Source organism: Calonectris borealis, chromosome 1 (assembly GCF_964195595.1).
Source record: "Calonectris borealis chromosome 1, bCalBor7.hap1.2, whole genome shotgun sequence".
NCBI lineage: Eukaryota > Metazoa > Chordata > Aves > Procellariiformes > Procellariidae > Calonectris > Calonectris borealis.
This window is the reverse complement of record NC_134312.1, coordinates 61,065,548-61,090,876: the sequence shown is the minus strand read 5'-3', so window position 1 is coordinate 61,090,876 and position 25,329 is coordinate 61,065,548. Positions and strand designations below refer to the sequence as shown.

Sequence of the window (25,329 nt, the reverse complement as noted above, 5' to 3'; positions counted from 1 at the left end):
TTTCCCTCCCTGTGCAAGCTAGGCCACTGAGCACCACAGGCTTCCACAATTGCCGGTCCACACAGACAGCACAAAAAATGGTCCTTGCGTCACTGGCCCTCATGTTTGCCGCAAGTACTCTTTGTGCAGTTTTAGATAATATACCTGGTTAATTAATAAAAGGCATCACAGCAAAGACCAGAACTCAGGTTTCCCCCATCTTTCAGATGGCATTTAAGCCAAAATGGATGTAAAAAATAATAATAAATAATGTCCTTGGAAGTGAATACAGTGCTGTACAAGGCAGTTCATCTGTACGCCATCACAGTCAGTCTTCTCCAAAGCTCTTTTGAGCTTCTCTCAGATTGTCGTTGCCATGTGACATGCACAAACTGGGGCAAAGTAGTGCAAACAGTTATTTAAAACATCGTCTTCTTTATGGAAGCTATCGGATTAGGCTGTTGGACTTAATCCCATTTAATGTCTCTGAAGGCTGGGCTCAGAGCAGCAGGGCTGACAGGTGCTCTGCATCGCTGCGAGCAAGCGCTCCCGCTCGAGCATGGCACTTGGCACTTGTGTAGCCAAACTCCGTTCCCTGCTTCGAGCCCTTGCTTTTATAGCAGAGGTTAATAGGACCTACAGTGGGCTTTGGTCTATACGAATACAATATTTATCCCATATAGTTCATCACGCATGCTAAAGATTATTTGCAGGAAGGGGAGCTCTGCACCTTCATGACGAGCAAGGCTTGATTTAGTTAGCTCCTGCCTCAGAGATGACTGCTGGTGTTTTGCCCTCCGTGCTTCCTGGTAGGTGAGGCAATGGTGGCACGTAGCTCCTGTGACAGGAAGAGATGATGACCCTGACAGGTACTGCTGGCCCAGTGGGTGCATGAAGGTGCCTGGTGGATGAGGTCAATACAGCAATAAGCAAAGCATTTATAATAATAGTGCTGTACTGCTTCATGCTGCGTTCCTCAGTGGGCGCTCAGCAGGCCTCCTAACGCCACAGCCGTGAGCAAGGCGGGTGACTAAACTCGGCACAGTCCTGGGTGGCTCCCCTGAGGCTAAGATGGCGGGAGGCGGCAGTGGGGGGCCAACATGGCGGGGGGGAGAGGGCGCCTCAACCCCCGTCGGGAGACTAAGGAAACCAGGAAAGCTCGTGGGGGCATATTTAAAGCTTCCTTCGCAGCGCAGGGATCAGAGACAGACACACACGCCCTGAGGAGCTGCCTCTTCCCCTGACGAGAAAGGGCGCTCTGCCCCCTCCCCCTCCCCGCCTCTGTGAGGCCGGTATCCCTGAGGCGGCTCCGGGGCGGGGCTAACGCGGAGCCCCCGCCCCGCGCTGGGGAAGGGGCGGGGTCAGTCCGGATCGACGCGGCTCTTCCGTAAACACCACCCAGCCCTTCCCCCGGCCTTCCCCAGCGGGCAGGGCCCATTCAGCGCGGGGGAGTCGGCGGAATCGTCTTCCACTGTCAGCTCATATTTCTCCTCGCTTAGTGCTCGGCCCCGTGCAGAATGAGGAGCCAAGCACTGTTTCTGCGGGGATAGGCGCGAATGGACCAAGGATGTCGGGCTAACTCGCCGTTGGCAGGCAGGAAAAGGTTACCTGTACCCCCCTCCGTCACCGGCAGAGATGGACGCGCCCAAGGAAGACACTAATAGTCCGGGCTGGGTGTATAAATCCGGGGGGGCTGTTTAAAGCCCCGGCCGCGCAGGAGGGTGAGCTGCTGCTGCTGCCGCCGCCGGGCCGCGGTGAGTGAACGGGGCGAGCAGGGTGCCGGGCTGCGGCCGAGCCGTGCTGTCCGACGGCGGTACCGTACGGCACGGCACGGCACACGCCTGGGAGTCCGGGCACGTACAGGCGATGAGCTGCGGGGTGAATCCGGGTCGGAGCGGGCCCGGGGGCTGCTGTGCGGCGGGGGTGGCTGGGAGGTGGCGGACTGGCGCTCCGCTCTGCTGCCCCGGTGAGGCTCCCGCTGCAGCAGGTGGGTTTCGCAGCCCCTCGGCTCTGGGTGTGCAACGCGCCCCTTGCCCCGTGTCTCCGTCTCTTAATGCCCGCTGTCCGACGGGGCGATCCGTCCCGACGGGCGCAGTCGCGGGGGTTCCCCCCTGCAGCCCCACTCCAACAGGGCAGAGCAAGGGCACCAGGGCTTCCTCCCCGAGGGACGCGAGGCCGGGACACTTGGAGGCGGACAGCCGGGCTCGCCTTCCCCGGGGCTGGCAGAGAGAGGGTTCCCCCTTCTCTTCGCCTCCTCCCCTCCTCCCCCCGGGCCTGTCCTTGGAAACGCTGTTTGTTTTGGTCGGCGAGTGCCAAACTCCGGCCTCTGGTAACTGTTAAAAACATGGGGCCGGGGGAGGAGGGAGGCGGCGAAACAGATGGAGGAAGAGGAGGAGCCGGCGGCGGCGGTGCCGCTCCCCCCGCGCCCCGCTGAGGGGAGCCGGCGGGGGGGCGGGACGGGCGTCCCCGGCCTCCCCTCAGGAGGGCTGTGGCCCCTCTTCACGGCCCTGGGGGCTTGCGTTGCCAAAATGTCTGAGGTGACGGCAACTACCGTGGCTGTCCCGCGCACAGACCGTGGGGGACACGTGCTCATCTCGCTCTTGCTTACATATTTTTAAGTCTTCAGCAAGAGAAGCCTTTATATAAAGGGAAGAGCTGCGGAACTAGAAAGCTAAAGGAGAGAAATGTCGGCTGTAAGCTGTCAAAAATGAGGCATGAGGAAGTTCCGTAACTCTTAACAAAGGCTCCTTTCTGCTCCTGTGCCGTGAGTGCTGACAAAGGTGGAGTCAGTGAAAGGGAAACTCGAGCCCAACTGAGATTCAGTCGGTGCCAGCTTGAAGATAGGAAGGATGTAAGCCTACTAGAACAAACTAAGACATTTATAGAGGTAAAACTGGACAGAGCACTTACAGAGTGTGCATGGATGGAGGGTCTTATTTGAACCAAGCAGGGCTGTGGAAGAACTGTTCTTGAAGATAGTATCTGAAGAAAAAAAGCCCTTCCAAACTTTTTTCCCCCAGGTGCTTCATAACATAACTTATAAAGGAAGCCTTCAGGAATGAAAAGAGTATTTGTGTTCCCTGAATCTAATCTGATCTTGCAATCTTGATCAGTTCTCAGTGAATGATTGGGTTGGATGATGTGGTGACTGTATGAGAGTAAGATGCCTTTATACTTCTACAGTGTTGTATTCATTGTATCTTTACTAAAAGGGATAATCCAAAACTGTCTAAATAGCAGCAGAAACCATGATAATTTAGTTCTTCCTTGTTAAATTAACTGGAATCTTGGGTTTTGTACATTTAGAAGATATTTTTAGCTTGATCTCCCGTTTAGAGTTTATCCTTAAAAAAACCTGCAAAATAGTACTGATCGAAAGAAAGCAAACAGTGTAATGAAGCCCACTGTGAAGGTATTCAACCTAATAGAAAAGTAAACATCGGTTGTTTTTAATGCAGGAAGAGTAAAGCAGGTTGTAACCACAGGCTGACCCTTTAATAGAATAGGTAGGATATTAAGCTGTATATTAAAACAACAGCCTAATATGTAATACCTAATGAAGAACTCTAATAAGAAGATGGTGTCTATTCAAGATGATGAGTTACAAAGAGTTTTTGGAAGGCTAAAGGGCTTTCTGAAATATTTTTATTTGGGAATTATATTAATCTAAACTTAAAATTACATGTGAACTTCACCCTTAGTAATTTATGAGAAGGTCTATGCTGTCTACAAAAGCATAAGGAAAAGTAGCTCTTCCAGTGTATGTTGTAAAGAAAAGACTAAGTGGCCCAGTTGTCTATTGTTGTAACTAATTAGAAAGGCCTTTTTTTGGTTTGTACTTCCCTTTGATATGCTCAATGAATGTACTTTTCTCTAAGCTTTTTAGCTGTTGGGCAGCATATTTAAAAACTGTAGATGGCTTATCCAGATTCTGCTTGTGTATTCATGTATGTTTACTTTGATGTGCTTGCTGCCTTGTTCATCTTTTAAACTTAGAATTTAACAGTAATGTTTGGAATCTGCAGAATACACCCATTCTTCCTTACCATTCCATCCTACTAGGAAATAAATTTACTGTGGCAAAGATTGCAGTGGTTTTTGTGTGTCATCTCCTGTTGCATTGTTGAAACTTTTTATTTAAATTAAGTCTTCTGAAGCACTCTACTGGCAACTCTGCTATCCGTATATGTGCATGTACTGTAGGAACAGGTATGGTCTTGGTACATCAAAATATGTCATGGCTCTCTTTGAAATGCAAGTATTTGTTACCGAAAGATCCTTTGCTGGGACTAATATGTAAAGACTTCATGTATATAGAATTTTAATTTCTACCTTAATGAGTTGGTTGTCTTGGGAATCAAGATTGGGGTAGAAAATGGCAATGGTGACTTACCTCCATGGCTGGTTTAGTACTTGCTGTCCAGAGCACCTTGCAAATCTGAATATTTACGAATTTGAATATTTTAGAATTATCACACTGGCAGTTAAGAGGAAGTACTTGAAATGATGATGTATAAATTGTGTGAAAATTTTGGTTTGTTTAATAGTCATTTAATTTCTTCCACGTTCTTAACACCTGGACTGAAGCAGTAGACACATCTTGAAGTGCTCATACTAGGCGCATGATTTACGAGACCTTTTGGGCCAGTACACTGCTAACAACGTTAATCAAATCTTTCGATGGACCACGTGCAACATTAACCCTTTGGAGGTTAGTTATTTATATATAAATAAAGGGGGTTTATCCATGATTAAAGTCTTGAAATAGTGTTCTGATGCTGATCCAGAAACAATAGTGGGAGAGTAATATAAGCTTTGCAGGCTCTGTAGGGTTGCTGTATTTAAATGAGCAGTTCCACATCAAGAACCTGGAGCACATTCTACAGGTAGGTTACTTGTCACGACTAATTTCTAGTCAGTGCTAACTTTGAGATCTCTAACACAGATCTTAATCGAAGAAATAGTATTAGTCTCTTGCGTAACATTAAGTAGTGTCTCATTTCTAATTGTAACTTAGACAAATACAATTTCCAAGTCAAAAATATCGCAGCCTTTTGGTTTTCTAGGTTTTCTTGCAACTCTCAGTCTTATTTAGTCAATACTATTTTAAATATCTGCTTGTTTTCAGTCACTTGTTAGAAATTATAAAATTGCTGTTCTAATAAGAGTTACGATCTTAAGGATCACAACTAACGCTGTAAGTCTTGAACCCATGACCTCTATATCCTGATCAAAAGTTTTTCTTACTGGCTTCTCCAGTAAGGTAATAAACTGTCAGCTGTGTTCTTGCCAATGTGATTAATTCTTTTTACAAAAAACAGCATAAAACATTACATAAATAAGGCACTCAAATGCATCCTCTTTCCTCTTGGGGGAGGAGGAGGAGGAGGAGTAAACATATGCTTAACAAATGTTAATCATCTCAATTAACAGGGGAGGTACTCATCAGTTAATACCTCACCAAGTTATAAAGGCCTATTCAGGATGAGCTGGTACCCAAAAAATCAAATGCTCTGAGCTGTAACTAGGTGTCAGCATAAAGAAATCTTCATTCTTACTCCCTTTTCTCTATCTCTTGACTCCACAATACATCGATTCACGTAAGTACACACAAAGATCATCCTTTTGCTGCCAAAAGTGGCTGTTTCCAAGTTCAGCAGTTGCAAAGTGCGGTATTCCTTGCTTGCTGAAGTTGATGCAATTTAATCATAAATGATGTTGTATTGCTTAAATTTGCTGATGGAAAGCGTTGCTGGCTATGTCTCTTCATAAAGTCTACTACAGAATGATTCATGGCCATAATCAAAGATGGACAGCTACTTTTGGTATCTGGGCCAAATTCCTTTGGTAGTAATTATGGCTGACTTCCAGTTTCTCATTTTAATATGATTATGAACATATTTTTCACTTCCTGTCATACAACTGTTAATCATCTCTATTGCACTATGCAGCTGTCCAAATTCTCTGCAGTTGCAGATTATCTGCCTGGGAGGCAGTTTCTTTATGTAGACAGAAGCACTACAAAGCATGACACTTCTCAGTGTTATTTGTCACGTATGCTGAATGTAATGTTAGAGGCTCAGAGTTACCATTTGACTTAAAACGGAAAACCCATCCACCCTCACCCCTAGAAGGAGTATTTTTTGGGTCTGTGCCATTGTCGAGCTGATTCTGAGCAAAGACCCACCTAAAGCAGCAGGCCAGTCTTCTAGCTACACCCTGTCAGAAATGTAGTATTCTGAATTATTTGCCTATTCTCCCCCAGCGGCTTCTAAGTTTGCTTCAGAGTTGTTACACTCAGTGCAGTCCGTTTGTGGAAGGAAGCTAATTGCTAAACATCACTTGTTGGTGAAGTCAGGTGGGGGGGATGGTAACATCATGAGATGCCTTTGTGGATGTTGAGAACTTCCAAAATTCTGACAGCAAGCAACTTCAGGTGTTATTGTGGGTAGTCTTTTATTTTTTAAATATAACGAATTTACAGGCTGTTTCTAACATAACCATTAAGGTATGAAACAGCAGAAGGTGCAAAACTTCCTTGAAGAACAGGTGTAGTTTGTTAATAACTATGATTCTGCATGTTGAGCCAGATCCTTTCTGTAACATCTTTTCAAGAAAGGCAACTACTTGTTCTTCTGGCGCGATATAATGATCAGTATCTGACTTTTGAGAAACAAACAAAAAAATAGTAAGTGCTGGTTTTTGTGGGAACTGCATTTGTCTTTCCAGGTCTTGTTTACTGTAGCAGCTAAAGTGGATCAGAATGCCTCTCAACGATGACCAGAACAGTGATTCAGACTCTTCGCGCCTCTCTGAAAGCACAGCTTCTTCTAGCGACTCTGAATATTCAAGACAGAGCTTTAACAGTGATTCTTCAAGCAAACCCAGTTCCCCAGCGTGTAAGCCTATTTCAACCTTACTTGCATTGTGCGTAGACAGATGAGGCTAACCTATCTCGTTTCTCTTTGCTGTCATGGGTAGAACCTGGGATTCTGAATCTCTGTTTAAGAGTATTAAGAGAAAGGCATGGCTTTCTCTCTGCTATGAAGCAGCGCATCTCCTTGTGTGTTGAACACCACCAGCAGCTGCATCCGTGGGGCTCTCCCTGTGCATTCCTTCCCTTCAAAAACTGTAAGAAAAGTGTGCCACCATGGACATCCTAATCTTGAGTTAATCTTCACGTTGGTAGCAGTCTCCCACTCAACCAGATACAGCTTTGTGCAAAGGGTGGGTTTCTTCTGTTTGCTCTGTACACTTAAATTAAATCTGTAACTTACAGATTTATAATATTACACCAAGTTACATAAAATTAATCTCGAATTCACATTTTTTTTCTTTCATAAATATTAGGATCAAACAGAAGACACACATTTGCACAAGGAAGGTATTTTGAGTAATGATGAATGAAACCTTGGTTAAGATATGCTTCATGTTCATGTCTGTAAGCATTCTCAGGCCATGCATCCTTTTTAGTGCCTATGTAAGTGAAGTCTTACATTAAAACAAGCTTGTTAGTGGAGCTGCAATTGGCAGCTGGCTCTTTCTCTTTCTTTATTACCAGTCTTCAAAGGCTTAATTCCAAATACTAAATTAAATGACAGAATTTGGGGGTTTAGAAACTTCAGGAATTTACTCTTGCTTTCCAATGTAGAGTTTCTGTTACGTTTTTAATACTTACTTGTAAAAAGCGAGTGTAACTTATGACGCATCTGCTATGGAACATAAGTGGGAGGTTCTCAAGTCAGTAACTTCAGAACCTTCTCTACAGGCAATAAAACCACAATATAGCCATTATGTGCTCAGAATTAAATGGACATCTGGTATCTGTTATTGCCCATGCTTTTGGCCTGGTAGATTTTACAGTACAGTCAGTAGGAAATCTGTGGAATGCAAGATCCTGTTTTAAAGGAAAAAAGATATCTTGGTTAAGATGCAGAAATACGAAATTGCTTTTCAAAATGTTATGAGGCTTCTGTGGTATTACCCTCACACACGCCCCTGATAAGCTGGGAGTTTCCTGAGTTAGTGTTTTAAGACGATATAAAGACCTGGTAATCCTAGGTTGGTTGTTCTGGAGTACTAGTGTCCAACTAGCAAGCAGTAAAATTTCTAAATGTTAATGTTTTCAATTGCGCTTACCAACTGTAGATATTTGGCTTGAATTGATCTTGTTTGTTCCAGCAGCAAGCCCTCCCAAGATGATTACATTTGATGAACTGATGGCAGCTGCAAGAAATTTGACAGACTTGACTCTAGCTCATGAAATTGCTGTAAATGCAAATTTTTGCATAAAACATGAAGACTTCCCACAGAACAGGTAAGAGCCTGAATTTTGCAAAAAAGCAGCACTGGAGTTAGGAAGAGAGAAGAGAAGAGAAATTAATAGAGTGGCAAATTAAAAAAAAAAACAAAAACAAAAAAAAAAAACAAACAAAAAAAAAACAAACCAAAAAAAACCACCACAAAAAAACCCCAAACCAAAACATCTTGGAAGGCTGCAGATTTTTATCCTGCGCCTCCAGGAGTCACTGTCAAAGCTATCTTGCTTGGAACAGTGTTGCAGTCCAGCTGACGTGATGCACTGTCTTGGAGCGTATTGCTCTGTCTTAAACATCATGTGGAAGATAGAAGGCTAATGCAATATGAATGCCCATAGTGAAGATGATTATTGGTCTGTTCTGTGCAGTTCCAAGCCCGTGGAAAAGATGAAATGGTGGCCTTCTATGCAGTTGTATGTAGTAGCTCGTTGGTGCCATAGTGATAAGACAGAGCTCATCACGAACGTAGCTCTATTAGCCCCAGAAGAGATGCAAAAATAGCTGGAGATCCAGAGGAAGTGAGAAGTAACTTCCCTAATGTAGGTAGTTAAAATGTTCTTGCTTACAGACATGTCTAACTTAAAAATGACCCTGGTCTTTACTTTGAGAAAGCTTATGTAAAAAAACAAACAGGTTTTTAATTGCACAAGTCCCTTAACTGATAATTGGTTATGTGACAGAGAATAGTTTTTGAGAAAGCTTAGTACATAATATACCAGGTTAGGACAATGAATACAAATTCGATAAGGAAACAGGAAAGGTAATATCTCTCTACCTACATCTGAATTGCCAGCACCACTTTATAAAATACAGGTGTTTTAGGAAAGACTTGTGAGTCTAGACCACATTTTGGGAGCTGATGATCCACAGCCCAAGAAAGATCTGGTTGCAGAGCATAATAGCTGGTGAGGTGGTGTGTGTTTCCCAACAAGTGATTAGGCTAATCTAAAACACTTTCACCAAGGATGAAAGCTAGTTGGGAGTCTTTTCTGTATCTAATTGACTTGTTCCACAGCTTTGCAGGCACAGTGAAACAAATTGTACACAAGGCATTTTGGGATCATCTGGAATTGGAACTGAATGAAGATCCTCCGGAATACGAACATGCTATCAAGCTCTTTGAGGAAATTAAGGAGGTAACGTTCCTCCTCCCCTTGCCCCGAGTATTATTTTGTCAGCTTAGATCTGAGAGTCTCTTACTTCAATGAAGGGTCTGCTCAGTCAAGCCAACACCTTCAATTTCTTTCTTTTAAGATGAAACCATGATTATTCAGAACTGCAATAGGTGTCTATTTATAGTATATTTATATTAACCATGAATATGGCCATGCATGCACAGTGGCATGTCCACTCAGCTTTCATTGCATGATGGCTAGTTGCAAGTCAGCTCTTTTCTCAGAGCTTCACATCTCTACTAGCTTCTTTCCAGCAACATACTGTGAGCTTAGGGCATGACGGCACCTGCCCAAATAGACTTCATTGTTTATGATCATCGTACAAGGGAGCATACAAACCTTCAATCCTGGCACAATACTAAGTCTTTCAAAATTTTAAGTTAGTAAATGTTTGTTTTACAGGGCAGCCTCCCAGTTTTTGAAAGAGTCTCATTGTTGACATGCTTTCTGGTTTACTGGCTTTGAGTATTTTTGCAGAACTGTACAGTGATCCTTTTAACAGTCCTTTTTTCCTGCTACCTTAGATAATGTTCAATCTTAACATGCGTTGTTATAGTTGGTCAGCTAAGTACACTCGACACATTGGTATTAAAATCTTACTTCAGTGTGTTTACTAAGTGGTTTGGTTTTTGTTGATAAGCTTTTCCTTTTTTTTCCCCCTACTTTAGATTCTTCTTTCCTTCCTGACTCCTGGAGCAAACAGGATTCAAAATCAAATTTGTGAAGTTCTAGATACAGATCTTATAAGACAGCAGGCAGAACATAATGCTGTTGATATTCATGGGCTAGCTAACTATATCATCAACACTATGGGAAAGTTATGTGCTCCAATAAGAGACAACGATATAAAACAGTTAAAAGCAACTGATAATATCGTAGAATTACTGAGGTTGGTATTTGGGTGGTTTTTTAAAAGAAAAACCTCTTCTCTGAAAGAGTATTGGGCAGTGGAAGAGGGGGGTAGAGTCTTAAAGTCTTAAATTGTGTCAGTTTACATAACACCTGTTTTCAAGCCATAGGAAAACTTATTTTTATACAGAAGCATTAAAGGGGAGGAGCTATGACACATTGTGACCAGAATATTATGTGTATTTTACTTTTTAATGAAATGGGTAGAATGCCTAGATCAAACACTACAGCTCTAAAAATCTAAGCCACTGAACAACAAAAATAGCAATAATCTGTGTTTTGGAGACTGCTTTTTTCAGTCTTGTTCATCCTTACAAAATTTAGGCAGCACATTTATACTGTTCCTTCTTGAACTGTTTATTGCATGCTTCCTCTAGGAGGCCAAACTTTGGATTTAAAATCTCTTTACTAAAGATCTTATTACTTGAGTAAAACACTTGCATAAAAGGGCAAATACCAGTTTACTGCTCCTTAGGTACACTGAAATATTAAGAGTAAATGGTAGTTGTTGCTCTACTGTTTTATTGCAACTTGGGTTGTTATACAGGGATATGATCATCATACAGGGACCAAAGCAACTGGGTCAAAAGGATTGTTTCTCTTGGTGCAATTAGTGACTTAAAAGTTTAAAATCTGTTCATTCAGGCTGAAATGTACCAGTTGATACAGTTCTTGAAAACCCTGCTCTTTCTGTTACAGGATTGTAGCATTTAGTGATGCTACATATTTGTCCTGTTCTCTAACTTACACCAAGCCTTATACACAATAGTCCTTCAAGTATCCTGGAAGATAGGTAACATATGTGTTATGCTAAAATACCAATGAAGGAGTTTACTTCTCCCAGAATTGAAATTAAAGTGCTGATGTAGGTGTATCTCACATGTGCTGGTAAAAATTAATAGACTATTGTAACTGTAAAATTTTAAACTCCTCCTTTCAGGCAAATATTCCGTGTTTTGGACCTGATGAAAGTGGATATGGCTAATTACACAATTCAAAACCTTAGACCATACCTTCAGCGTAATTTGGTGGACTACGAAAGAACAAAATTCCAGGAAATTCTTGAAGAAACACCAAGTAGGTATCATGCTATATTTAATTTAAACCTTTCTTTAAAAAGAGGACTATTTAAAGACATGCTTTAAAATCTATCAATTGCAGTTAATTTGGAGGAAAATTTCAATTTCTTGTTTAGATCTAACTAATGCAAAAATTCTTTGACAAGCAAGCTACCAATGGGCAATTGCTTAACTTGCTATAAAGTATGTTTATCTGTAATCTAGGGTGTTTTCAGACAAATTTGTATTTGCTAAATTAGTTGGTATCTGAAAAACAAATAAACAATGGCTCTTAGTGTCTAGAGGCAGAAGCCCTACATACTGAAAGATAAGACTTTATCTCTTCTGTATGCAGAAAGTCTGTTGTTAGTCTCAAGTCAACATGTAAAACCAGTTTGTGTGCCTGAAAGTTGGAAGGGACAGGATCAATTTTTTTTTTTTAAATAAACAAAAGGTGGGCTCTGAGGAAAACTTCTTGGGTGATGCAAAGTCAACTTGATCCACTATTACAGGTTTTGTGTAATGTGGCTAAACAGTCTTAAGGAAAATATATTTTCCAAGAAGAAAAAGTAAACTTTCTAACATCTGAGGCAGAGGCTTCTGAAATGGGAACCTTCAGCCACTGATATGGCCTGCCATGTTTATATATGCAGCCTGTGAAAGAACTCTTTAAAACCATTTCATTTGCTGTTAATACAGTTTCTCCCTTCACCTGTACTTTCCAGTCCCGTGCCCCAACTATTAAGTGGCCTCCCTGAAAAAGGGAAGAAATGCTTTGGGAACTCGGATTTGGAGGCTTTTTTTAACCGAAAATCTTGGCTGAAGTCTAACAATTTCTGGGTGGGTTTGTACAAGCTGGCTAGAATATTAAGGTGACCAGTGGAAGATGATCAGTGGAAAAGAGTGAGGGAGAGAATTTACGTGTGTGAAGACTCAGCTGTCCACTATGTTTGTTTGTCTTCAGAAGTTCAATACTCTTGTTTATGTGTACAACTCTTTTCCTCAAGCTAGTGCTTATTTTGATGAACACATGCCGTAAATCTGTGCTGATTGCAATACTTAGGTGCCCTGGATCTCACAACAGAATGGATAAAGGAATCAATAGAAGATGAATTGTCATCTGTTTCTGATGAATCTTCATCATCCCATGGTGCTGATAGTAGTTCTAAACCAACTATTAGTCCTACACTGGTGCTAAACAACGGCTACTTGAAACTGTTACAATGGGATTATCGCAAAACAATTCCAGAGGTAAGAAGTGTATTTCAGTGTCTTCAGATTTCTAGCTATATGAAAACATTGGTGTAGTATAATAATCCTGCTGTTGATGACAACAGGTGAAGTATTCTCTTGCACTTCTTAAATTTTTGAATAGTAAATTTGGAATTTGGAGAGTATATGCTAGTCTAGCTTCTGACATATGAGATGGGCAAGTCAACAACTAGAAAAGAACAACGTAAAGGTTGTTTTCCCTCTATCCAATCATAGCTCATCAGCTCCACCCTAAGAGCAGTCTTGGCCATGGTCAAAGGCTGGGCCTTGTACTGACAGCACTTGGCTTCCTGTATCTTTGAGAGAACTGACTATAGCATCTGTTTTCCTAACAGCAGCAGGAACTGGTGGGATCACTCTTGCTTTAGACAGAATCAGTAGAAACTTGAAGCCCTCTAAAGTAGATATTCACCCTTTCTCAGTGCATATAAACTATTGCTTCAAGAATCAGTGTTTGATTTTTCCCTCCAACTCCTGATTACTGACCTCTGCAACTTTCAGTAAAGCCAATTTGAAATTGGCCATCAGTCAGGGCTAAAATTAGCATCTGCAGTGAGCGCCTTAGCTATACTTAGGGTGGCCTGGCAGAGAATATGCTAAATACATGGGGATGCTCTTAGTGCTCTCCGTCAGTGGATGGAAGGGAAACCACTTTATTCTTACCTTCCTTCAAACAGTTTTGAATAAGAGCTATACGCAGGGATCCTCTGGTGGATCTAATTTGAAATTACTACTGAACAGTTGAATGTTAATGCCCCTGTGCTTCTCAGGGGAGGGATTTGGTTAGGATGAACTCTTTCTAACCTAAAATAAGTCACTCCAGCTACATCTTGCTGCGGGAATTACTTACATTCTTAGTATGATCAACTGGCTTTTTGCTTGTAGCAGGTTATGTACCACTTGCAGAACCTGCTCTGGTGGTTGTCATGCACAGTTGTTCACCACTGTCCATCAGTTACAGATTATGTCATTTTTCAAAGGACAGCTTGAATCCAGAAGACTATTCTGTCTGTAACCTTGGTCACTACAATGTCCTCTGGATTTCCTGAGCATTCCACATCATGGGCTGAATTGTTGGTCACAGATTTCTGCCAGCAGTGATGAGGAATAAGATGCAATGTCCTCAGTTTCCTCTGCACTGAAGGCACTATTTTTCTTCCTGCCACAGCCTTACTTCTGGTACTTATGCATAATGCCAGTCTGTGCAATACTACATATTCAGGGTGTTTCAGCTGCTGTCTCTTCTGACTTTGCATACTTGTGATTAAAAGTATTAATGCTTCATGGCTACATCCTGTATCTGTCCTTTTCCCTGCCTCTCTCCCTCCATATTCTTAAATTAGTATTATTGTTTCAATTCTAGACTCTAATAACAGATGAAGTTCGTCTTCAGGAGTTGAGAGAAAAGCTCAATCAATTAAAAATCATAGCTTGTGTTTGTCTCATAACAAACAATATGGTGGGTGCAGCAATTGTAGATGTGCCTGATTTTGCTGATCAACTGAAAAGGATCTCTGTTCCTCTTCTTGAAGGCATGAACAAGAAGTAAGGCCTTGTTTTTATCACTCTTCATATAATTTTTTTAACAGGAAATACGAGGTGGATCTGAAAACCCTTGGAAACAATTCAAATGTCATAGCCAGTGCTTGTTAATAATAGGAAGATGCCAAATTTTAATAATCTGTATAGTCCCCTTACAATATAAGTCCACTGTGTGTTAGGCACATGTTTTCAAAGTTCTATTTTAATGAAATCTTAATCTTGATGTTAGTCTACAGAATCTGGAGCCTAGTACTAAACTTCATTCATATGCTCCTAATACTGGAGAGACTGTGGCAATACATTCACTAAATTGTCTGGCCAGTTCAGCTTCAAACTTTTGTAGATAGTTTGAGCTATTTGGCTGCTTATTTCTGCTGCCACTTGCACTACAAGCAAGTCTGATGTGATCTGAAAGAGTGTCTCTCAAAATAGTTTTCCATTCTGCTTTTTCCTCATGAAATGCTATGCATGTGGCCCAGGAAAACACCTAAGCAGAAGGGCAAAACGAACGGGTGTCACTGCTGCACGCTTGAAATGATTTTTCCCATTTGAATCACTTTTAGGTCCTTATTTTATCTTCCTAGAGATTTGTCCTGTATCTGCAGATGTACGTAAATCTGCAAAAGCAAAATAACTTTTCTAAATTCTCTCATTGCAGAGAGCAGGTTGAAAATAAAAGGGAAAGGAGGCAAGTGAGGTCACCTTACAACCTATGCTACAGAAACTGCTAAAGTTACTGCTTCTCTATTTCTTTCTTCCAGAACTTTTGATTTGAAGGAGGCTCTGAATGCTATTGGTGTCCAGATTTGCAGCAAAGTGAACAGGTCTCTAACTGAAAGAGGTCTTCCCACTCTTAATGAAGAAATGCAGAGTAATTTAATGGGTCAAATTGCTCATATTGTTGAGGAGAATAATCCCGTCAGTTCCTTGATTGGTTAGTAAGATAACGTATAATTCTCTTATTGTATGTATCTGTATATAAACTTACTCCCAGCAATCTTAATCAGCTGTCTAATTATTTTTTAAAAGTACTTTCTTACTGCAGTAAAATACTGGGTCAAGAAGACAGAGTAAGGAAATGTGGTTTACCTGTAGATGGTGTTCTTGGTATGCTGCAGAGCATGGTTAGTCCCAGCTAGAAATAATGTAAAAAAGTGTTTGTACAAACAAGCCTAGAGATGCTAATATTTTGGAGAAGAATTTAGAAAAATGTGTGCTATTTAGTCTCCCTTCTGACAGTTCTGGGTTTAAACCTAGTGGTTTTTTTTTTTCTTTGAGTCTGCTTCATATTAGGTAATGTAACTTGTTGCAGCAGGTTTATGCTGTGTCCACCTTGCAGGAGCCAACTTTAAGCAGCTTTCAGTATTGTTTCCCACTGCAGCACGGGCTTGGGAGAGTTATTACCTCCATTGTTGGATTTTTTGCTGTGCTGATGTGCAGGGTGCTTACAAAGTGAGTATGGCTTCATCTTGGGGTTTACATTTGTTCTGAGCGTGCTTTATATTGCATTTCAGACAAACGAATCCATTTCTTCATGAGAAGCTTGCTTGCTCTTCCGAGTTTTCAGAAGTGTATGCCTACTATGCCAGGAGGTCTTTCTGTGATTCAGACGGAGATGGAGTTTGTTGGATCTCAGTATGCAAGCATTGTAAACTTTAATAAACAAGTGTATGGACCATTCTATGCAAACATACTTAGAAAACTACTTTTTCCTGAGGCACCAATGGGGAAGGCAGAAACAGAAACACCTACCAATTAAAAAATACGACCTATTTCTGTACCCTGTTTTTTACCTTCCAAGACAGTGATCTGACTTCCTAACTAAGAACAGCCCACTCCAGTGACTATTAATGAGAGAGATCTTGTAAAACATATGCAGATAATTCCTGAAATTCACTGGAAAGAAATTAATTTCAAGGACATATATATTTTAATAGACTAAATTTTGTTTCATGGATTGTGTCACTTGTAATAGCAAGTGAATCATTAGTTTTCAAGGCAAGCATTTATTATGATTTGCAGTGGGAAAGAGCTGGCAAAGTACTTACTGTTTTGCCACCATTAAAACATAATGTTATTTTTCAACTTAAATATATTTACATATAGCAATGCAATTATGAAATGACAGAACAATTGTAGATAAAATGTACTATGCTTACATTGTATTTTTGTAGAGCAGCATCTAATAAAACAATTATGTTTCTAAAAAGACTTTGAAGCAAAAAAGTATAGCGTAACTGCTTTTATAACCAAAACCAGGTTCATACTAGGCCAAGTTCTGATACTCCTGCAATTACTGGAACCAGAACTTAGCCTCTGTTACATTAAGGAATGCCAGTATTATAAGCTGTTTGGAGTATAGGAGTTACAGAAGCAGCATTCATCTGTTAAAGTAGGAATCATTCAGAACTTCTCAACTGTAATTGAGATTAACGATAAACACCTAAGAAACATAATGTTGGTGGGGGGGTGTGTGGAGTAAATTTCTGTATATAATGTTTATAAGCATTTTGTTTATCCAGTGGAGGTCATACAGATCTTTAATCTCTAATATGTGTATGTACTGATTTTTGATCTTAATGGGTATTAAGTTATATTTTTGTTAGGTCTTTCTGACCTTTATTCCGAGAAGCACTTGAGAGTGACCTTACAGAGTACCACAGCGCAAATTCCCCTTCTATATTCTGTTGGATGAGGGCATAAGCTTTTCAAAACATACTCTTGGGTCTGAAAGCAAGAACCCAAATAACTAGGCATTCTTGAAAATGTGATTAGATTCACTTTCACTGAGACTGTGAGAAATACCGCAGTTTTCTTCAAGTTCCTTTGAAATAGGCCCCAATACTTAGTTCCCATTTAAGGCATTGTGAATCTTGCATACAGAAAATAAATAGGCTTGAAATTGAGAAATGTGGAAGTAAATTTCTGTAAGTTTACACAGGCTTTATTTTGTGTATTTCAGATTACTGGGAATAGATACTGCTGGAATATGTATTATAGACATGTTCTTGTCTATGAAATTGAATCATAAATTACTTGAAAATGATCTTTTAATATATTACCATATAATAGTCCTCTTAAAATGTCATATATATATATATATAAAAAAACCTCCATGTGGTACAAGTTATATAGCTTGTTTTTAGTATTTTATATTACAGTCTATTTTTTATGAAGAGACAAAAAATGGCCCGTAAAAGCTTAATGTGTCACACAAATTGTTATGTACATTACTGTGTCTATCATAAAGGTCTAAAAAACTGGGCATTGTTAGCACGGTGGTTTTATAGTCCATTTTTACAGAATTGTGTACTCTTTTTAGTAAGGGAAATGACTTCTAGTCAGTTGTTCCTCCATGTCAAGGACTTCGGCCACATGTACATGGTAAGAAAAACTTTCTTCAAAATGCCTTTTTAGAAAAGAAATTTCTCTAGTGCACTTCTGCTCTATCCCTTGTAAAAACATTGCACAAAATAAAGATGAATACATATTTTAAAGGGAAGTGTTTCCTGAAGCCTGAAAAACCTGAGAGAAAGGAACTCTTAAAATACAGTAATTGTGCCACTAGTTAAAACAGGCTTGCTCAGATGAATATGAAATTTGATATGCAATTCAAAATCGTCAAGAGAAGAACGCGTTTCAAAAGCAATTACAGGGAATTAAATCTTAGTGATTTGCTACATTGTTAGAAATACCTAAACTATTTTGAGCTTCAGCAAAAAAAGGATTTTATGAACATTTGAAGATGATTTATAACATGATTATGAACTTTTTATCATAATACTTTATATGCATTCTATTGTAAAAATAAATATCAAACTATAGTTCTCTAATGTACTGGGGAAACTGTCATACTAGTTTTTACCAGTAAATACTCAAAATGAGGACCCATTGGGGTTTTTTGGTGATTAAGGTGACTTGCGAAGGGCATTTTATAGCATGGCCTATGTTTCAAGTGATTGTTTAATGTATCTTAATTTTTATTTAATGTTTCAAACATGGACATTGCATCTGTTTAATGTCATGTGTTGCATGCTGTTTACGCTACCATGGCTGAAACGCACTTGCCTCTGCTCTGAAGTTGTCCTTGTGAAACAGGATGCCGTTCTGTAGCAGCTTTCTTTGTTGAAATACAAATATTTGAGGTTTTGTATGCATTAAACTTTGTTTGTGATACCACTGGTGTTGAAAAGTCATTTATGCAAACTTTCTTAAATGTAATGGATTGTTAAATGCGGAAGATAAATGACTGCACTAATAATGTGTTGTAACTCTCTTCTTTCTCTGTAACTTCTCAGTTGCAGCTGGAGTGTAGAGTAGTGACTTTAACCAGCTGCACAAATAACATTCAAAACAGTTGCTTGCTTAAATCTGATTCCTTGGAAGAAGGTCGTATTGGGTTTTGCGTGGCAAGGTTTTGGTAATGGGGAGGCTACAGGCGTGGCTTCTGCGAGAAGCTGCTAGAATCCCTCTACCTTCGGTAGAGCCAATGCCAGCCAGCTCCAAGACGGACTTGCTGCTGGCCAAGGCCGAGCCCATCAGCGATGCTGGTAGCGGCTCTGTGATAACATATTCCAGTATTTCTCAAATGACTGCCCCTCAGTCATGTCTGGATTTTGATCTGTTTGGTGTTTTTTTTATTCCTCCGTGAGCAATTTACATGAGTAAATAGCCCCAAGGCAAATTTACACTAAAGAATACCTGAAAAGCATATAGTACTGAATTTTCAAATCTGTAAAATCAGAAAAACTTGCTTCTAATAAACTCCTTTTTTTTTTCTTCTTCTTCTTTGCCAGTTGTGCAGTAGGAACAAACATTTTGGAGTAAACTTATGGCTGAAAGCTTACGCTGTCTGATAGAGCTTAAGTTTCCTCTAAGTGAGAATAAAAAAAAAATGGGCAAAGAACTTAACCAACTCTAACAGGTGCTTGGTTTAGAAAGGTAAGAAGGAACTGAATCCTCTAACTCCCACTTTTAATTTATTACAGTTTCCTATTGTGGAAGTAATCATGATTTCTGATTACATACTACCCATTACGCTGTAACCTGGTCTGTTAGCCATGGGTCATCAGACTGAAATAATTGCTTGGTGAGCATGTAGTTAGTTAGATGGAAGGCTGTGTAGGATGTTCTAGGATTGCCATGTGTGAAACAAGCTCTCCAGGCTGACTGTCCGCTTCAGGCAGGAAACCGAATGGAAGTGGTCTGGAATGTGGCTACTCGCATATTTAACCTGGGCCTTCATGTCCAGGCTGCGTGGAGCCCAGACCAAACTCAGTGAACTTTATTAATGCAGAATCTGAGCCAGAGCAGACGTGTGTGTGTAAGTACTGTTTTCACACCGCTTTTAAAGCGTACTTAGCAATTACTATATGTGAACTGGCAAAAACGTACTGCCACAGGAATCTGCAAAGATCACTAATGTTTCTTGTTTAATCTTAAACTGGGGAAGATGAGTAGTCCCTTATTTGATGGGGATTTTGATGTCTCTACAGCACTGACAATTCTGAAGAAAAAAAAGGTCAGTTTTTAAGTGATCCAGCTACAGCATTCAACACTAAGAGCGGAAAAAACCAATAATAATGCTAAAAGCTTATGCTCCATGTTGCTTTCCATGCTAAAAATTGTAAAAAATCAGTTTGTACCATAATTGCTCTGTGACCTCCTCTGTCGCCTCTGCCTGCCCCCGGGCCTCCCACTGCCGGCGTTTGGGGGCACAGTGAGGAGGCCGGCGGACCCCTATTGCGGCAGGGGTGCTTACCAGCTCAGGGATTCGGGGGGGAACCCCCCCCACGCTGAAAGGTATTAAAGTCCCGCACGAGGAGCCAGGGCGTTGGGAGGAGGTGGCCTGGAGAGCCCTGCCGGGCAGGGAGAGGCCCGACCGCCCTTAGCAAAGCCCCCAGCCTTCGCCCCGTTTTCGCGTGTGTCTGTCTGTCTGTCTGCCGGGCAGGGAGAGGCCTGATCGCCCTTAGCAAAGCCCCCAGCCTTCGCCCCGTTTTCGCGTGCGTCTGTCTGTCTCTCTGCACTAACCCCTACCAGGGCTCCGTGGGCGCGGAACCTTCGGGCGCCGCACCGGTGCGGCGGGAGGACGCGTATGGCTGCTACACCGCGGGTCCCTCGCCGTCAGCCTCCGCTGTGGCTTCTCTGCCGGGCTGGTGATGGAGGCGCTGGCCACGGAGCTGGGGGCTCTGACTCCGGAGCAAGCGGCGGCTCCTGTGAATACGGTGGAGGTTAGCGGCGGCCTGGGGCGGGCGGCAGCGAGGACCGACTGGCCGGTCGGCCGATGGGGAAGGGGCGACACGCGTCGGGCCCTCCCGGCGGGGGGCTGGGGTAGGGCGCAGTGGAAGGAGACCACCTCTCTACGCGCATGCGCAGAGTTCCCTACCTGCCTGCGCAGGTGGGCGCCGGGGGGGTCTACAGCGCATGCGCGGCGCCTCTGGGGCAGGGGGACCTCAGCCCCGCGCTGGCCGCGGGCCGTTCCTCATGAACCTGAGCTCGGCCTGCCGAGGTGCGGCCTCCGTCCCCCGCGCTCGCCCAGCAAACACGAGCAAAGAGGTTTCTGCCCTCAGCGGGGGTTCCTTTAAAGTTTGCTAATTGCCTCGCGTGGGGAGAGGGAGGAGGTGAAGGCCGCGTTTCAGGTCTCTTTGGCTGGACTGGGCTTTTGGCGTAGAAGGAGCACGTCGGAAATGGAGCCCAAGAGCCTCGTGCTGTGTTTTGCCATGAGTTCCTCTACATGCTCCTGCACCGTGAGGGACAACGTTACACCACAACTACAGGATTGCCGTGTAGTTCTACATGCTGAATGTCAAACTAAAATGATGAAGTGCTGGTGCTCTGTGAATATTATAGTATACTCTCTCTTGGGGCTGAGTGATGCAGCCTCATTCTGTGCTGTCTGGTCCTTCTCACCTTTGCCCTCCACCTGCATCTTTCATCCCAAATCTAGGGTGGGCTCCCCATGCCATGGGGGGAGAAGGTGGGGTTGATGTAAGGTGATGTTCCCTGTGATCGTCAAAGAATAGAAATGGGGAAAGGTTTGTAGGAACTTGATATACTTACACTTGTCAGTACTTTGTTTAGATAGTTTTGCTAAATCTCTGTAGCTGTTAGGGTGCCGGTAGGTTTTGCAGAGACTCATGTCTGCAAGTGCTGCTCCCAGGACTGAAATTCTTACATGTATTTTGTAAAGTAAAAGTTGTAGCAAGTCTTCCCTTGCTAGGAATATAATTTACAGTGTTAACAGGACAAAAAAAAAGTTAGTTGTTCTTAAATGAAGGCATGGTAAGTAAGAAATATATATTCTCACCTAAGTTGCTTTTAGAAAAGACAATGTCCTTTTGCATTCTGAGTAAATATTGCATAGCACATATGGTTTACTCAGATGATCCAAGTAATCTCCCTGTTTTCTTTTTACTCATTGAGGTTGGCTTTGGACAGTCTTTTTTTCCTAAATGGATCTGATTTTAAATAATGTTACTGTTTAAAAATAATAATTAAAAAAACCCCAAAAAGCTCAAGCATCTTAGATGTTTGGTCACTCTTTGGAAAGATATTTCAAAGTGTTTTTTTTTTTCAGGAAAAATGGAGACTTCTTCCAGCATTTCTAAAGGTTAGTGTTACACGCTCATTTCATGGCATGAATACTTTGTCTCCTTTCTAACTTTACATTCCCCTCTTCTAGCTTTTGCTGTTTCCCAGAATACCTGTCCTCACCTTCTGTGTGGATTTTGCAATTATTTTTTTTTTAGATCCATGTAATTATGGATAAACTTGTTACATAGATTGGTTTCTTGATTAATTTACAGATTAATTTGTGGAGGTATCCTTTTAGAGGTTTGCATTTTTGTATGGCTATTCTCAGTGAACATTACAGATTATTTTACTCTTTTCCAGAGTAAAATGTTTCCAGATTATTTTACTCGTTTTACTGGTACTCAGAGACCCTATTCATGGTCTTTATATAAAACTGTGGTGTTAGGTTTGTAGTTGTGTTTGTCATGGGAAGCATATAACCAGATCTGGATTCTGCAAAGGCTTGAATATATGTGTATCTTCCTCATGCAGTCAGAGCTTGACTGAACTCAAAGATTACTAGTGTCTTAATTTCAGTGCTACTCATATAATCTGGTATTAGTTGAAGGCACAGTTCTGTACAAAATGCCATTGGATGTAATAACAGGACTAACAAACAGTTGGAAGTGAGGAAGGAGAAAGGCAGTAATGAAAATTGTATCATAAAGACGGCAGGTAAAGTCTGTGATGTGCATAGGTACCTTCAGGGAATTGCAGCCACCTCTGCATCTGTCATCAGTCTTTGGAAGTGTTGCCCTCTTCAGCAAGATTCTTTTCAGCCTCACTTTGTTAATTCCTTTCGTTCCCAGTTTCAATACCTGCACTTCTTTTTTTGTTGCACGCTTGAGTGTTTGATTCTGGCAGGAAAACAAAGTTCAAAAGTCAGTTACGGATTGTGTATGTTTTCACTTTGGTTCAGGGCTGTGAAGATGCTTCAGGACCCTAATGAATCCTGTTTCTGTCTCTCCTAGCAACCACATGAACTTCCATCACGAGCTTGAGCTAGTGATATTGTCTGAATTCTTGAGACTGTGAAAAAGGGAGGGCTGCTGATTGTGAGATGCAATTTACTGTGTGCTTTATGCCAAGCGTATCCATCCCACATTATTTCCAACCAGTGAGCCCTTTACTCTAGGGCTGCTGATGGTGGTCTGGCCTTTCTGTTGCGGGTTGGTTTGTTTATGCCAGCAGTGATACAGTTATGCAAAGCTGATGATGTGCATTACAGTTTCTATAGTGGAGTTTTTTTTCAATAAAGCTGTTGATACCGCCTCATAAAAAAATGGAAAGAACTACCAGCCTGATTTCTAGACACTAATAAATCCATAATATTTTCTTGCCTATACGATATGATGTGCAATGTTTTTGTAAATAAGGGAAACTCTGATCTATAGAATTTTGCTCTGGAGTCATCCCTCCTTTGTCTTAACCCATGGAGGCTTCACTGAGCAGCTGGATTTGTCATTCTAAGTTTCCCATTTCTTTCTAATAATTTCAGAGTGAACTGTTGTCTATCATGCGAACTATGTAAATGCATCTATTTTCTGTATGAAGTTTTAAGTCTTGTAACGTGTTAGTTGTCATGGGACATTTCAAAGCTTAAAGCCCTCTGTGAGCATGTAAGCACATGTCTCAGTATCAGCTAGCACTCTTTCTTTTTCAAGGCTGGATTTTGCACTGTAGTTAGGATAGTTACACCTTTCACTTCTGCAAACGCCAATCTATTAACAAAATGAATGCTTCTCTTAGTATTCCTTCAAACCAAAATCTTCTTTTTTTCTTTAGTTGCGGATCATTTTACTTAGTATAATTCCCCTTCTTTTGATTGCTCTAAATGTCTTAAACTTAAATCCTTGAAAGGTACTGTATCAACTCATTACCTGGGGGAACGGGGTACTGTTTATTCTGTGTGATATTACCCCTGGGCATGTCCTCTTTCTTCCTGCCTCCAAATCAAACTCAGATTTCTTATGAGTGTCCTGCCCTCCTGTGACTGTTCCCTTGCTTGTTGACTTCTCTCTTTCACACCCCACTTCTGTTCCATCTCCCCTGTCTCATTGGCACTCCCTCTCATTCTCCTTTATTCTAGCTGCTCTTGTTAGGGTGCAGACAACTACTTTCTCAAGCAGCACACATGGTTAATTATACTATAAATTATTAAAATTATTTCAAAATAACGGCAAACTGGTAAAATATTTTGACTTGCAATGGCTCTTGTTTGTTTACATGAATTTCAAAGTCTATTGGGCATTTACTTTGTACAGTTACCGAATTACTTTTTTGACTCAAAGAACAATGACAGCTCTGGTGTAAACCTGGAAATGTACAGTGTAGAGCCAGACCGATCGTCCAGGCACTTCTTCTTGAAGTTTGTCAACTGAAAGAATTTAGCACAGATCCAAAAGCACTTATCAATGCTTATATCTTAATTTCTGCCTTGTATGATTAATGTAATTGAAGCTCATTTTATTTGCTGCATGCATGTATTTTCCAGGTGAAAGGACTTGTAAAGCAGCACATAGACTCATTCAACTATTTCATCAATGTAGAGGTATGCTTTCTTGGTGGGAAGAGGGTGGCTCTTGGTACTCAGAAAAGGCACATGATTCTATTCTATTTTTTTTTTCCTCTCCAGATAAAGAAAATCATGAAGGCCAATGAAAAAGTTACAAGTGATGCTGACCCAATGTGGTACTTGAAGTAAGCATGAAATGATTTCCATATCAGTAGTAGCATGTATACTATCTCATGGGTTTGTTATTGGCTATAAAATGTTTATAGGCACCTTTGTAGGTATAAATCAAGAGAGTATTTTCCATGGCTTATCTCTTACTTGGAGCATTGAAAGATAGGAAAATTTAAAGAATAATCACATGAAGCAGACTTAATAGCCAGCTGTTAACAATACCTTATGTCACCATTTTTCTGTAATTTAGTAATCTTGGATGACAGATGGGAGTTTCTTTTTGTCTATTTGCAAAGGTAACTTGGGGTTTATTGCATGTGCAGTTTAAATTTTAACTAACTAGAACACAGCTCAAATACAATGAGTTACTTTGGGAATAATCGTTGCTCATTATTAATCAACTTACGTTCATCAAAGTAACTTCATTTTTCAGTATATGTAGAACTCTGCTTCCTTCAGGTCGCCTGAAAAATACTTGGCTCATTGCTCATTTTGGAACTGTTTGTATTACAGGTATCTCAATATCTATGTGGGTACTCCAGATGTGGAAGAAAGCTTCAATGTGACACGACCTGTATCACCTCATGAGGTATTAATCTTTGCATCTTGTTTGTTTGTTTGATCTTGGGAATGTCTTGGATAGTAGCTGCGTATAACTTTATTTTGAGTATGTGCATGCTACGTTAAGTAATACAATGCATGCCACCATCACTGTAGAAAGAAGCCTCAGAGATTTAAACATCGTGTAATAATTTTTTTTTTTTTCCCTGACGTGCAAATAGCTGTATTCAGTGTTTCGCGGTAGCTGTATTTGAGTG

General features: G+C 41.2%; 2 protein-coding genes across 16 annotated transcripts in view; both read left to right on the top strand.

Annotated features, from left to right (window-relative positions):
- Nucleotides 1-1,389: 1,389 nt before the first annotated feature.
- TCP11L2 (t-complex 11 like 2) lies at nucleotides 1,390-18,432 on the top strand. Of its 12 annotated transcripts, XM_075156923.1 has the most exons (12): nucleotides 1,390-1,733; nucleotides 4,570-4,690; nucleotides 5,413-5,579; nucleotides 6,709-6,878; nucleotides 8,164-8,296; nucleotides 9,313-9,433; nucleotides 10,141-10,361; nucleotides 11,322-11,458; nucleotides 12,503-12,690; nucleotides 14,075-14,256; nucleotides 15,015-15,187; nucleotides 15,768-18,432. In XM_075156923.1, exons 4-12 carry the CDS (start codon nucleotides 6,743-6,745, stop codon nucleotides 16,010-16,012), a joined length of 1,536 nt encoding a protein of 511 aa, XP_075013024.1. In that variant the 5' UTR covers nucleotides 1,390-1,733; nucleotides 4,570-4,690; nucleotides 5,413-5,579; nucleotides 6,709-6,742; the 3' UTR covers nucleotides 16,013-18,432. The 12 variants fall into 12 exon arrangements, with proteins under 12 accessions (XP_075013024.1, XP_075012979.1, XP_075012960.1 ...); XM_075156878.1 differs by lacking the exon at nucleotides 5,413-5,579 and having other exon boundaries at nucleotides 8,161-8,296; XM_075156859.1 differs by lacking the exon at nucleotides 5,413-5,579 and having other exon boundaries at nucleotides 6,709-6,906.
- Nucleotides 18,433-20,333: 1,901 nt separating this feature from the next.
- Nucleotides 20,334-25,329, top strand: part of POLR3B (RNA polymerase III subunit B) — a 79,744-nt gene continuing 74,748 nt past the window's right edge. Inside the window, exons 1-5 of one of the 4 annotated variants that reach the window (XR_012674563.1) lie at nucleotides 20,334-20,483; nucleotides 21,830-21,862; nucleotides 24,320-24,376; nucleotides 24,461-24,525; nucleotides 25,025-25,100. Coding sequence is in view for 3 of the 4 variants with exons in the window: in XM_075156811.1 (XP_075012912.1) it covers nucleotides 20,412-20,483; nucleotides 21,830-21,862; nucleotides 24,320-24,376; nucleotides 24,461-24,525; nucleotides 25,025-25,100 (303 nt within the window). In the remaining variant the exon portion in view is untranslated. The remainder of the gene's footprint in view (nucleotides 20,484-21,829; nucleotides 21,863-24,319; nucleotides 24,377-24,460; nucleotides 24,526-25,024; nucleotides 25,101-25,329) is intronic. The other 3 variants (XM_075156811.1, XM_075156802.1, XM_075156822.1) reach the window with 3 other exon arrangements.